The 15856-nt window shown below is 27.9% G+C and overlaps 1 protein-coding gene across 2 annotated transcripts in view; it reads right to left on the reverse strand.

The window, feature by feature from the left end:
* LOC132936760 (uncharacterized) overlaps positions 1–15856 on the reverse strand; it is a 34482-nt gene that overhangs the window by 9065 nt on the left and 9561 nt on the right. For both annotated transcript variants that reach the window (XM_061003528.1, XM_061003529.1), the window contains exons 5-8: positions 5102–5212; positions 4973–5040; positions 4582–4684; positions 1871–1940 (exon numbers count right to left, since the gene is read on the reverse strand). In XM_061003528.1, coding sequence (XP_060859511.1) covers positions 1871–1940; positions 4582–4684; positions 4973–5040; positions 5102–5212 — 352 coding nt within the window. The remainder of the gene's footprint in view (positions 1–1870; positions 1941–4581; positions 4685–4972; positions 5041–5101; positions 5213–15856) is intronic.

Raw genomic sequence — 15856 nt, forward strand, 5'->3', positions numbered from 1 at the left:
TTAAGTAATTATTCTAAAATTTTTGAAAAAATTATTAAAGCAAGACTTATGTCTTTCTTAGAAAAAAATCAACTTTTATCAAAAAACCAATTTGGCTTTAGGCCAGGGTTGAGTACTGATAATGCCCTTTATAAAGTTACACAGTTTTTGTACAACACATTAGATAATAGTAAAAAATCATTGGCAATCTTTTTAGATATAGCTAAGGCATTTGATACGGTTGATCACGATATTTTATTAAATATATTGCCCAGCTTTGGAATAACTAAATGTAGTCTAACCTGGTTCAAAAGCTATTTAACTAATAGAAAACAAACAGTTAAAATTAATGGAATTAATGGTAACATGTATGAAATTGAATATGGAGTACCTCAGGGTAGTGTATTGGGCCCTATCTTATTCATTTTATATATAAATGAAATTTGTGATCTTAACATTGAGGGTTCAATAGTAACATATGCGGATGATACCTGTCTGCTTTTCTCACATTAAACATGGGAAGGTGTTTATGAAAAATCTGTAACTGGCTTTCGTAAAATAGTAAAAACATTGAAAGAAAGAAATCTATCCCTAAACATAGAAAAAACAGTGTTTATTCCGTTCTCTATTAACAAATCCGATTCTACTATTAGCTCCATTTCAATACACGAATGTTCTAATAACAAGAACTGTAACTCAATTAACTGTAAGCAAATTAATAAAGTTATAAAAATAAGATATTTAGGATTAATCATTGGTAATCACTTGAAATGGAACTTACATGTTAACAATCTATTAGGGAAACTACGCTTCATAACATATAATATGTTCAAACTAAAAAAAATAGTTCCAAAACAAACAATGAGATCGGTTTATTTTGCTCTATACCAATCCAATTTCCAGTACGGTTTATTAGTATGGGGTGGCCTTAGAGACAATATTATAAATCACCTAATAATAAATCAGAATAACATTGTTAGAATCTGCCTAAATAAGCTTTCACTAAAAGGATCAACAATTGAAAATTATAAGGAATTAGGGGTCTTGCCAGTAAGACAATTATACAAAAAAATAGCAATTATGTTCATTATTAAACAACTTGATATTGATCAGTTACATAGTGATAATAGTCTTATAAGAGAAATTAGGAAATATGATTGTCCAGTTAAATATATCTATAAATCTTTTGGTAAAACATTTGTAGATTATCTAGGCCCGACTTATTACAATTCTATGCCTCTGGACTTTAAAAGAAATATTATAACAAGTAAAAAAATTAATAATAAAGGATTTTTATATAAATATATATTTTTAGAATTGAATAATAATGTGTATTAATTTTATTCTTTATTGTAAATTATTGCTAAATTGTATGTTATTTATATATATATAACAGTATATTTTGATTGCTATAATGCTGTATCAACTAAATGTATTACTAATTTATTTATGTTAAACTTTACATCACTTTGTCTTTTCTTCTCTATTATTATATTATATTTTTTAAAGTTTTCATATTCATAAGTCAATGTACGTAATATTATAAGAAATTACCCAATCATTTTATTATTTATTTTATTTTATTGGGTGAATGTAATAACTCCCTACCTCCATCACAAGAAATTAGCTTACAGGAGGTAGGTAATCAAAACTGTACCTATTTGTTAAAAATGTTTAATTTGTAACCATGTATTTTGATTTCTAAAAAAAAAAAAAAACTAACCTAACCCGTTTTCAGCTTTATGATATTATAACTTATAACCATTGAATCTACATACCCTTCCCGTTAATCTTTAATTATACATTTATACATGGTTTAATAATGACATAATTATATTATGTGTTATTATACTTAAAGGTAAAATTGTTTGAAAGATATTGCATAACTTACTAATAAACCTGAAGAGATGAGGTAGACCATACAATTCAGACAATTGACGATTAGGATACATTTTAAGAACCTGCAAAACAAAATCAAAATAAATTAAACACCACCAATAGTAGAATAATAAAATATGTATAATTTTTGATATATTACAATTAATACAATTAAGTGATTTTAAAAATCACAATACATTCCAAGATTTGAAAAATTATTATTAAATGAATTAAATTCCTGGCGGTATTTAAATTAAACTCAAAATCGACAACAACTTATTCAAATTGTACCAACTATTAGTTATTCGATTAAATTTTTTTAAACATTTAAATTTTTCACTAAGGTACTTTTAATAGTTTGGTTTAAAAATGTAAAGATTGTTGATTTGTTAAAGAAGTTTACTTTGGATTGGTCGGAGCATATTATATTCAATATTTTTAATATTTTTAATATAACAATTTTAAATGTTTTCCGACTGATGCAAAGTGATTTTTTTATATGGATTCAAACATATTTACATTTTTGATTTTTTAAATCAAATACTTGTTAATAGTTAAATTTTTTTCATACCAATTTCACGTACATAAATAAATTGGTTTTGAATATTTTTGTACAATGACTTAATGGCATATGCATGAGTGTGCGTAAGATGCATAATGCAGATGATTGGCAGGAAACATACACACATTAAGATGAGGAGTAACCGCAAGGAACGAAAGAATTGCCTACTGTACAAAACTCCATACAAATGACACGTTTGCAGGTACAGGTCGGTGGCGATCAGTTATTTTAACCAAAACATACCAATCTTTTGTCAATCATACCAAATAATATAATAATGCGATAGGGTTTTTGAAAACTGATATAAATTCATTATTATGTCCACTTTTCTCAATTTTGTTCTTCAACTATTATAAACTTGATTAAAATATTTTTAAATTTAAGAAATTTCATATGTGGATAATTCGGAATTAAAATCAGAAATCTCAAAATGTGGACTGATTGATGATCGATCTCAAGTAGACATTATAACAAATTCAGATCAGTTTTCAGAAGTATTATCTCATTATCAAGTCGTTCGGTTAGATTGACTAAAAGTACAGGCTTTAAGCAAATACTATAGATTATAATCTATAATATTTACTGAAAGTCAAATAAAACGTTCATTCATGCACATGACACTGGGGTGGTTACTACTTACTTGTACTTAGTATGTAAGAGGGTGTATTACCCAGTGTAGTGAGAGGCACACACACACCAATAATAATTTACTACATACCTACGTCATACACAGTCACATGCATGAACATTAAATAATATCAAAACTAAATTCATTAAATATACAACATCATCGATCCCCTTAAGTTACATTTAAAACTACAATTATCTTTTTTTAAATTTTAACATTTCAATCCTTTAAAATTAGACTTTTAAAACTGTAATAATATTGAACAAAACAATTATTATAATAATGTAGATAAGTAAATTTGAAATAAGCTTCATGAAGAACTCAAATACGTTTTCAGACATTTTATCAGGTTACTAAGTCAGTTAATACTTAATATAGTTATCACAATATTGATATTTATAGAACAAAAAATAGCAATTGATATTTGTGTTGAGTCATATTCACATGTACATTCATGCTCTTTACGACTAGTATACTACAGTCACATACACTTATGATCACTAAGGTACTACCCATAAATAAACAATAAAAAATAACTAATAAATTATCTATCAACAATTTTATATTTTATTTGTGAGGAAAATTGTTTAAAACATTTTCCAACAAAAACATTTGCTTTTTATGGAATTCTTTGATAATATGTGATTATTCAAAATGTAAACAATAAGTCCCTCAAATAACACAATAATTATAATCTAAATTAAATATACTAGTAAAAATATATTAATCTAAATTGTAAACTTTGAATTATTTCCCTGTAAATGTACCAGGCATATTTCTTTTGCACACTTTAGAGCTTTAGCATGAAACTAAATCATATACTATAAATGATTTTAAGGAAAACAGATCAAACTGTGTACCAAACTAATATTTAATCAACATTATTTATATAATAGTACCTTCTACTATAGTAAATTACAGTTGAAATAAAAAAAATATATAGATAATAAATAATTATCTCTTCAAATTATAATCTATGAATAGTAGAAGTTGAAACTATTGGGGTAATTCTCATTCAATCTAAAATAGTAAACAGCAAACACAAATACTTACAATTAATAAATAATAAAATACCGGTTCATGATTTTTATCCCAGATTAATATCATCTCTAGCAACAAAATTATAATTTATACTATCTTTGAGCTTAACAACTTATTATTTTTACCATACTATCATGTTTTTACAATTTTATTTTGATATTTTAAACAACTAAGTAACTGAATTTATTAATTAATAATCATTGTACTGATTAAAATATTTGTTTTCTTTTATTAAGATTATAACATAGAATTATTGTATCTCAACAATTAACATAATATTATAAACAATAAATTATCATGGTGTTTATATTTTTTTTTCAACTAAAACTTACAGTATACACGTACTAAGTTTTTTTACACAGTAAAAATCAATATCATTTAGAAAATATTCACTCAATTGGACACATATAATTTAATTTCGTTATGTAAAACTTAACTAGAAAATCTTATAATTAAAAAGTAAATGCTAGTTTAAGTATAAAAATATAGTTACTTCATCATACTGAAGTTTTTCAATGAAATATAAACACCATGCAGGTACTGCATGGTTAAAAGCAGTGAATACAAGTTCCAAACTAAGATCAGAAGTTGCAGACCTAGAAAAAAAAAATGTTAAATAAAATATTTTTAATTTTTATACGTTTAAAAAATATTTGTATAAGTAAATTTTTTTTATCAAAATACCCATGTTAGTAATAATACAAAATATTTTAAATACTGTATTATTATAGAAATACTGTACTTACCTAGAGTTATAAATTAAATTTTTAATCATAACTTAAAGTAGTTAAGTCTTATAATTGTGTCAATATACATGTAAAATAAACACAGACATAAAAAGAATTCTACATTTAAAATAAGTAATAACAGTTCAGTTTACTTACGAATTTGTCTTACTTCTGAAATCATTTAAAATTTGATCAACAGTAAGTTCAGCTGGTAATTTTACAAGCTATAATCATAAGTTTAACAAATATAAATTTATGTATTTAAGACATTTTGTAAATACTCACATATAAATTAGTTTCCATTAAGCGTTGATCCAATAAACGAGATTCTTTCATATTCATCGGCGCTTTTATACCAATATGTTTCAATGGAGTTCCGGTAATTTTTTCACGATGCTGAAACATATTATTTAGATTTATAATTTGTTGATTATGAATAATTTTGATAAAAAATGTGTTAGTTAATTTTTATATATTCACTAATGATGTATACAGTAAAATGTACATTACAATTGTTATTCACTAACTTAGTGTTCCATTCAATCGAGTTGTTTTTTTTATCGTTTATAGAATCAACTACAATATATTATTAGCATAACATAATTATTTACATTAATATTACAGATACACTGATAACGATTTGTCCGTGAACTGAGGTACACTAACACTGAGTACACCTATATAGTGTCGTCATATTCATAATCGTTGATTAATATTTAAAAATAGGTATTTTCACACTGGAATAATTTAGTGTTTTATTGTTTCCCAAAAGACTACGTTTTTGGGGTTACTCCTTAAGTTTTTGATGGCAGGATAGATATTAATCAGTGTTTGGCAAGTTCCATATAAAAAGTAATTCGTTCCGTTCCTTCTCCTTAAAAAAAAAGAATTCGTTCCTTTGTCATTCCTTTGGAAAATGAACGAGTTCTTTTTTTAATTCCAAATAAAATAAAAATTCTTATTTAATTACTTATGTTTTTTTTTCATATGCAAGTAGGTACATATTTTATAATTCTATTTTTAGATTTTCTTCAAAATTAAATTGTTGGCCAATGTATGTCGATTGTCTTAAGGGGATTGGATACCGATGCAAAATTATAGTAATGGAGACCAAAAAGCGAGACAAAAGCATGGGACTTCGGGTGGTGGGATTTTATTTCTGAAAACTGCTCTGAAATCGTCGGTTATTCTACTAGTGATCGATCGAGGCATTTTTTTTTAAAGTCATTAAAGGTCGGGATATTTAACATTGAAATCTTTCTTTTTTAAACATTTCTAATAATAATAATTTTGATACTAGAAACAAATCCCTCGATCGATCACTTGTAGACAAATCAAGTAAATATTATCTTTTTTCAGAATTAAAATCCGTCCGTTCAAAGCCGTGCAATTTTGTCTAGCTTATAAGCATTTTAGACATTAACGTTACCGTCAATATCTAAAAGACCTCGTCTGCCAACGCCTATTGACGTTGCGGACAATATTAGAACTATTATTTACTCCCACCTAATACCAAAGCGGCAAAGCTATTATTTATAAACGCATCACGATAAACGACCGCACCCAAACACGGATGACGATAATATTTGATATTTATACACTATAAATATAGAAATTGATTAGGTACGAATATAATTGTTGTGTTTATTATTTACATGTGTTATCGACTATCTGCTACTTATTATTATATTAATTTGTAGTAATCAGTAATCACACAACGAGTCTGGCGTTTGTCGTCTGTCGTCTGTGTGTTGATATTTTTTTAACAATTTAAATCTATACTTCTTACAAACTGTATATAATGGACAAGATTACGAATTGGCGCAAAGGTAAAAAATCTTACACTCTCCTGTCGAAACGTAAAAAACACAAAGGAAATATTGCAGCTTTGAATGCATTAAGAAAGGTATAATACACATTAATAAATTATTGTGTTTAATTTGAATTCAATGATAAATCATTCTACTTATATGCATAGGTGCAATTAGGGTTTAATTTTTAAGGGTGCTATTTTTAAAATAAATGACTTATTTTTAATTTGTATCTGTACCTTTTATGTGAAGGTTCCATAAATATTCGAGGCGGCTAGACAAATCTTTGGGAGGCTAAGCCCCTCTAGCCCCGACCTAATTGCGACTATGCCTATATATGATAAATATCGATTGTGAGCGGAGACAGTCTGTCAGTCTAGATTTTTCAGTAATAATAGCTTTATATTAATCTAAATATTGGTGAAATAGTATAATGTTAAAACTTTAAAGCACAGTAGAACACTAGAACCTACTATAGTACTAACTTACTGATTATCCAAACTAATTGGGACTGCACCTATAGTTTGGGAACGTGAAAAATCGGATATTGGAATAATTGTAGAAATAAAAATAAAACAACCTTCATTGTAAAATCTACAATAAATTCAACACTCCGCTCAGAATCTAAAATTCTTTTATCATCTATCAGAAAAAAATTTGAATTATATACATTGTGCATTTCCACTTAGGATAATGCTTTTGTTGATCGTATGAATGAACTTCAAACAGTTGAAACTGGAGCAGCGTAAGTACTTATTTTATGTTTAAAACTATCATTTTAATGTTCAAAAAAAATCAATTTGAGTCATGTTCAACCTATATCTACCTAGAAATAATTATGAATTATAATATCTATGAATTCGAGATTCATATACGAGCTTATTTGTAAGAATTATTTATTTAAAAATTATTTCAATCTTTATTCATATAATTTACCTAAAATAATATTCTCTGAAATTACAATCCTACGAAAACACCTAATTAGGTATGATATAGTAGCTGACTTACTAATTACTTATATATCACAGTAGCAGTTTTGAACTGGGGCGTCGGTATTATACTTATAAATTATAATTTGGGCTGGGATTTTAATACACTTTGCACTGTTTTCCAATGCTTACATACAGTAAATTCATACATACCTACATGCTCGTATTTTCACGAATTCATTTTATGTAATATTGAATGAAAAAATTTAAAATTTTGATGTTATTTTTTTAATTTTTAATAACATTTTATAATTTTTGGAGTTTTTGGATATAAAATATGAATTTGAAATTTTATTTTAAGATTTTTATATAAATATAACAAATTATAAAGTACCTACCTACATACCTGCCTTCTCGTAATTCGTTTTATATTATCGAATTATTGATTTAAATAATTTATGAAAATAATTTAAAAGTAGTCCAACTCTATGAGATGTAAAATTTTTTATATAACTATATATTAAAATACTAATGTTATTACTAAAAGTGTTAGTTTTAGTCTAAAACAATAAAACTTTACGCGTAAAATACTATTCAAACACTTGTAAAATATTTTTTTTAATTTTTAAGCTCAGTTAAATAAATATTTTAAAGTTATTTTTGTTTTTTCTTTTATAGTTCATTTTTTGATATTTTTTAGGGCATTAAAATGTCAGCTTTAATTATAATATATTATAAAATCAAAGCTTTATTTTTTTATTTGATATAGTTTATTGAATAAGAATGAAGTAAACGTTCGTGGGAAAGTTATTTATTCATTAACTACAGATGACATTGAATTAGCGGTACCTCTCAATACCACAGTAAATACTATAGAAAACTCAAGTTCAGAATTAGAAAACAATTTCCAAGTTCCAAGTACTTCGTCGCCTAATCATATAGGCATTTCTTCAACGAGTCTTTCCTCAGCTATGCAACTATCACCTATTGAAAACCTATCACGAGATTTAATTACTAAATTCTATATTATACTTAGGTACCTAATTACCATTTTAAATTTGGTATATGGGTAAAATTTTAAATTAATAGGTACATGCAGTATAATATAAACTATTTGTAAAAACTAAAATATCAATTTAATTGTGAATAAACTTCTAATAATGCATAATATTATTCATAAATCATAATGCTATATTTATATTCAAATATATGTATAATTAAACTTTAAATTTTTATATTAATATAATTAAGTAATAGTATTAGAGGATGCTACCCATGCATTTGTTAGCTCCGTCTTACAATACGTACGACATAGCAAATTTTCATTCAATAGTTTCAATAGTGTGTTGTTAGTTTTGATATTAGAGTGATTCGACATACAATCAATTTTTTAGATAATAACATTATCTGTGCTTAAGCATTGGCTTTTATACGATATTTAGGTACATTTTCAAGCGAGATATGAGCATTTTTAACTAGGTCAGTTTACTCTAGTATCAAAACTAACAGCACACTATTGAAACTAGTGAACGATAATGTGCTATGTCGTGCGTGTGACGGAGACAACAAGTGTATGGGTAGCGTGCTATCAAATATATATAAAAACAATAAATAATAGTTATTAAATGTATTGTATGATTAGATTTTAATAATTACCCTTACAGGGAATAGTAATAAGGAAGCCTTAACATTTTATATATAAATTATTTAAGATTCGCATTTAATACATTTCCAGGCTGCATTAGTCGGATATCGTACTAGAAAAGTATTGTTTATGGGTGTCAGAAATAAGTTTTGTGCAATTTGTGCCAGAACAAAGAGTGAAGATGGGCCAAAAGAACACGTTTGTTTTAAAAATTGGAAAAATTCAGATGGGTCGTCGGCAATGGAAGCATCAATCGTTGTAGAAGGGTTTAAACAGAGTGAATCAACTTATGGAATAAGGTATCACAAATTAATCGCAGATGGAAATAGCAGTGTGTACAAGAAAATTTTAGACGCCCGTCCTTATAAGAATTTAACAGTAGAAAAAGTAGAGTGTAGGAACCACCTATTGAGGAACTTTTGTAAAAAATTAAGGGACTTGTGTACCAAAAAAGATGCAGGAAAACTTGAGCATAGAAGAATATTGCAAAAAAATATTTTACGTTTAAGAAAAGGTATAGTTTCAGCAATTCAATATAGAAAAAAAAATAAACACACAGAGAAAGATCTTCAAAACGATATTTTAAATTCTTTAAACCATGTCCTAGGTGAACATAGTAAATGTGCAGATTATTTTTGTGATACGGTCGATGATATAAATTTCGCTGAAAAAATAAAAGCTACAGACCCCCTATTGTACTCGACTATTATGCATCATGTTCGTTATTTGGCTAGGCATAGTCGGAGCTTACTTCAAAACGTTGATAGTAATGTTGTCGAATCGTTGAATGGGATTATTGCAAAATTAATCGGCGGTAAAAGAATTAATTTTGCAATGTCAAGATCTTATCAAGGCCGTTGTTCCGCCGCCACGCTCATGAAAAATACAAAACGTCCTTCCTATAATTTACACAAAACTTTACTTAAACGAAGTCCAGGTACGAAAAACCCATCATCAATTCTTGAAACGCGTCGACTGAAGGAACGTATTCGTCAAAATGAATTAAGATCAAATTCTTATAGAAAAAAAATAAAGTTTCAAAATGTTGATCTTGATTCAGAATATGGTGACAAATCTCAAAAACCTGATATGAATGACGAACAATATAATGAAGAAAAAGAAAGAATATTAAAATCAATACAGGAAATGGCTGATAATCGAGATCAAATACAGAAAGAAACTATAGAACAAAGTGCATCTAGAAAATGGTTTGAATACAGAAGAAATATTATAACGGCGTCAAATTTTGGTCGTATAATTTGTTTACGTATAGATACTGGATGTGAAGGAGTTTTGAAAAGTATGTTGTATTCATCTGACGTTGACACAAAATGTATGGAATATGGCCGAGAACACGAGCAGACGGCAAGATTAGCACTAGAAAAATTGTTGGATGTTAAAATTTATGAAAGTGGTTTATTTATCGATAAAGAAAATTACTTTTTAGGGGCAACTCCTGACGGTCTAATAGGAAGTGATACATTGGTTGAGTTGAAATGTCCTTTTTCAGCTGCTAATTTAACACCCGAGGACGGAATTCGGCAAAGAAAAATCACATTTTGGAAAATAAATAAAAGTAAAGACATATTTGAAATAAATACCAACCACAAATACTACTACCAACTTCAAGGTCAATTACACGTAACTGGCAGAAAATTTGGTATAATTGCATATTGGACGAAAATGGGTATTAAATATGAAACAATCGAACGTGATGATAATTTTTGGAAAACTAAAATGTTCCCTAAATAGAAAAGTTTTTTTTCAATTGTCTTTTACCCGAATTAGTTGACCCTAGACATCCAAGAAGCATGCCCATTCGAAATCCGTCTTACATATTGGAAGCAAAAGCAAACAAAAAAATCAAGTAACAATTGTATGTGTTATGTGTGTAAAAATATTTTTTTGTAATTATTACTAAATAAAAGCAATAAATTAGTTTATCTTTTTAGTGCATTTTTAAAACATCTAAAGATTATAGATAATACAATAAATTCAATTTAGTTGAATTACTAATTAGTATTAGTATAGGAATTGATATTATAATATAATTTTTCATAAATCAATATAATATAACTTATGTAGGTAATTGAATAAGAATATTTTTTACATTTGATTTTCCTAAGTGAATAATCGCAAATTTAGTTTTGTGTAAATTAAGTCAATTCTTTTATACATCGATTTATGTCATTGATATCAACACATAAGGTACCTATAAAATTTAGGATTTTTGTATATAACTTTAAAAGGGATTTTCGATTTTTTTCGTGTTTATTTATAGTTAGAAAAAATCTTATTAATGAAAATTTTCAACTCTTATAGCTCTTTTTACTATAGAAAAAATTAATTTTAATTTTTAATGTATTACTTTTTGTATAAATTGTAAAATAATAATATTATTTAAAATCTTTATAAATATGAAGTACTTAGGTATTTACTATTATGTAATCAATACAGCTGATCGTATTATAACTACGCATGTTATGTGAAAAAGTAATATTAGGTACAAACTATATAATTATTATATTTATAATAATATAATATGATTTTCATATAAGAGAAGAAACCGAATATTATGGATTAGCCTCTTAGGCCTCTTTCACACAGTCCGTTTTTTTAACGGCAACGGAAACGGACTGTGTGAAAGAGGCCTTAGTCCTTTATACCTATTTTAGTAGTACATTATAATTTGTACGTGACTACTAATCTATTTACCAACTTCTATCATATCGCGATGGTCAAATGCATTGACGCGAAACGTTCAACATGACTGTCCGTGGAATAATAATGTGCCTCTCCTCACTCCTGAAACCACGACGCGGCCGACACAGTCGCGGAGATAATGGGCGTGTTTACCGACTGCCGCGAAGGCGACGATACGGAAAACAACGCCATCTCTCGAGTATTAGGTCTGTTTTACATTCAGTATCGAATCCCCTTAACGTCGATACTCGATAACGATCACTAATTAGCAATATACATTATACACATTAAACAAAATATTTAATTATTTACATAACTAACTGTGTAAATTATTGGAACTAGAAAGAAACGAACAATTTTGTTATTTTTCCTTGAAAAAAAGAACTAGTTCATTTTCTCGTTTTCTTTTATGAAAAGGAATTCGTTCCAGGAATCCGTTCCTTTTGGAACTCATTCCTTCCAAACACTGATATTAATTTTTGGATTTTTTGACAACATAGATAAAAGTGTGTCGGAATGGGGAAATCATTGTCCCTAATTCTAGCAGAGGGTTTATCATAATATATAATATATATATATATATAGGTATAAATAAATCTATTTGTGATAAGACCTCTATAAACTCAAAATATTTTCTTGTTCGTTCCCGTATGATAAGCACAAGTGGCCTATCCATTCTATATCATAGAACAATATAGAAGCTACCTCCTATTAGCTGTTCGGAATCTTGTTTAACTATGATCTGAAGTCTGAACCTCATGAAACACATGAAAATGATTCCGAGCACCCACATGATGTAAGACAGGGATGACAGGCAAATAAATGGCACGCGTGCCAAGGTTGGCACAGGGGAAATTTTCAATAATACCGGAAAGACTTACATGTGTCCATATATTAGATTTATAGGAAACACATCGGCAAAATTTAAACGAAATTTGTGAATATGCGGAAACGTATCAAAAAATTGGAATGTCGTCGAATGTTGCATAACGGACAAACAGAATTTTGACAAATCAGTATTAGAAGTATGGAATAGAATATTCCAGATATATTTTATTCTGTCAAAAAATTAGCGATTTTTAACAATTTTCTCTTCGACTTTTCTTGTGAGAATCGTCTCTTCTGTATTAAATCATGTGCAATCAAAGACTCAAAGAAACCGATTAACTAAGGAAGATTCGGCATCCATGAAATCAGTAACTTTTCAGTAAGTGTAGCCCAAACTAGTCGCTGACAGTGTGGTACAAAGGTCACACAGTTGGCTACGACGCGCGCAGTCACCAGTTCGAACCCGGCTCAGTGCAAAAAATTTTATTTATTATTATTATTATTATTATTAGTTTATTTATATTATTTTACAATTTGTACTTTTTATTCTTAAATAAAAGATTATTATCAGAATATTTGATTTTAAATTAATGTCGTAAAATAATTTTTGTGACAACTTTTGGTTTATTGATGTATTTTCGGTAATAATATTCAAATACGGAGAACCACTGGTTTTCCGTTATCGCGCCGCCGCCGCCTTGTCTCTATTTATCTGGCAACGGCAATACTAAAATTAGACATAAGTTTACACGTGTTACGAAAATGTTTACTCCGCGAGGTTGGCTTGTTTACCATTTTTTATTTCACGTATGTCACGGCCCCTGGAGACCGCGTTCAAGGCCACAATCACCTGATTCAGGCAAATCACACAGGGTCATACCCCTGATAATATCTATAGTGAACATAAGCTAAAACATTTCAGTGACTAACTCAATAGCTAGGTACAGTCGTTTAAAGATAGATTGGAACTGCGGCGACGGCGCTTTTTAGTAGGTGTAACCCAAACTAGTTGCGGTGTGTTTGGCGAAGTGACGCACATCACCAAGTTGTTTATCATAAATGTCACTGGCGGCTCGTGGTTTGGACGACGGGACGATCACACCCCCTACTAAAATTAATTAAATGAAGAAAATGAATTGTATAATATTCTTAATTTTACATTTTTAAAAATATAGCAAAGTTTTAAATAGTAAAATAGTTATAAATTACCCACTAGTTACTACCTACTCTACATTTGTCTATTACATTAATTGTCGTGTGCGAACATTTTATTTGTTTCTCTGGTTATTTCTCTCAGTTACCACGAGCAGTGTTTGGACGACCGGCATCGTCGTAAAAGCAATATTCAAAATTCGTATATAATAACTAGAGCACGGATTTCTATGCAATTGCATATTTTTTTCCTTTTAATATTTTTGGATTTTTGTTAGTTGTCTCCACGAATCATCATAATTTGAAACTAATGGTGAAATTTTTTTTGCACATTTCTGCATATTTAAATGCTAAATGTTTGGATATTTTTGCATATTTTAGAAAAATTCAAAATTTATTGCATATTGAAGTAAAAATTTAAAACAATTTATAAAATAATATTTTGTCAAGTAGAAAAATTAAAAATAAATTTTATAGTCATAAAAAACTGGAAACTCAAAATATGACTTTACATAAAAGCTTTTCAATAATTGACAAAACGAAACAAAAAATCATTCTATTCCTGGATCGAATGGTGCAACACTTACAACAAAAATAAACGAGCTTTCCGATAAAAATAAAGGTCTGGACATTCTATGAAAAATGAATACAGTACTACCTATTAGGTGAAAACATTCAGCTCGAATAAGATCTTTATCAAGACCCGATAATACTAAGTTCCCACAAATATGCCCCAACAACTTCAGTTGACGTAGAACGTTGATACGTTCGTTCTCAGTCTTTAATAATATGTTAACCGATAAACGCCACAGCTTCACAGAAGAAAAACTCGAAATGCATATGATTACCTATTCATTTTAATAATAAATACAATTTAAAAAAACCATTAAGTTGTTCAGAAAATTCTCTACATTTTTTTTATTAAGTATTTAAGTAATTATTTATTATAAGTTGTTTAATTTGTAAATTTTGAATAAAAAAAAATTCTTGCATATTTTTTCATATTTTTATCTATTATACTGCATATTTTTTGCATATTTTCATTATTTTTATTGCATATTATATGACATATTTCAATAATTTTTAGTGCATAAAATCAGCGCTCTAATAATAACTTATAAGCGACTCGCGAAATCGTGTGCGTGCGGGTACGTTTATTGTAGCTGCGATGTTATATACGGGTTTTGACGACTGGCAGCGTCGTCCATACAGCAAAATATTTATATATTACTATATTGGGTAATTTATTTTTAAAATTAACAACGTTGTCGGTTGCTAATTGCTATTATTATTATTTTAATTTCCATTTTCTACTGTGACCTGCGACTATATAAAAAGTAAGATGCATGACAAAATGGATCTCTTTTGTCATGGTAAGATGTATATTTTCGTACATTTAAATAATTTGTTATACCTATGGCTACCGCTATTATATTTTAAGTAACCACCAGCACTCACGATCCGGCGACTGATAAATTTATATAATAAACAATCTCGGTTGACAGAGATAATAATAATAGATTAATGTCAAATGGAAACTATGGAATATACTAATATAGATGGATATTTACGCCATTATTTATGATTCAGTAAGAACAGCCAATACGGAAAACCCCTGGTTTACCGTTATTGCACCGCCGCCGTGCCAATATAATTGGCAACGATGTATTAGCTTTAATAAGTGTTTATCATTATCAAAAAAATAATCAATATCACAACAATTTGAAAATTATTTTATAGTTAGAAATTCGTAAAAAATTTTCTTTTTATATTTAAAATTTAAAAATGTAATACAAGAATTCTAATAAATTGTCATCTATAAAAATATTTATACTACAATAACTTTTTTGTTAGATGAAATATTGCAGTGCCATAATAACGTAAACGACCCACACAAGACAGTAAGATACGTATCGCATCGTAATTCATAACAGTTCAAGAAACATTCATACTTATTACGAGCTCCATCCCC

Source organism: Metopolophium dirhodum, chromosome 1 (genome assembly GCF_019925205.1).
Source record: "Metopolophium dirhodum isolate CAU chromosome 1, ASM1992520v1, whole genome shotgun sequence".
In the NCBI taxonomy this organism is placed as follows: domain Eukaryota; kingdom Metazoa; phylum Arthropoda; class Insecta; order Hemiptera; family Aphididae; genus Metopolophium; species Metopolophium dirhodum.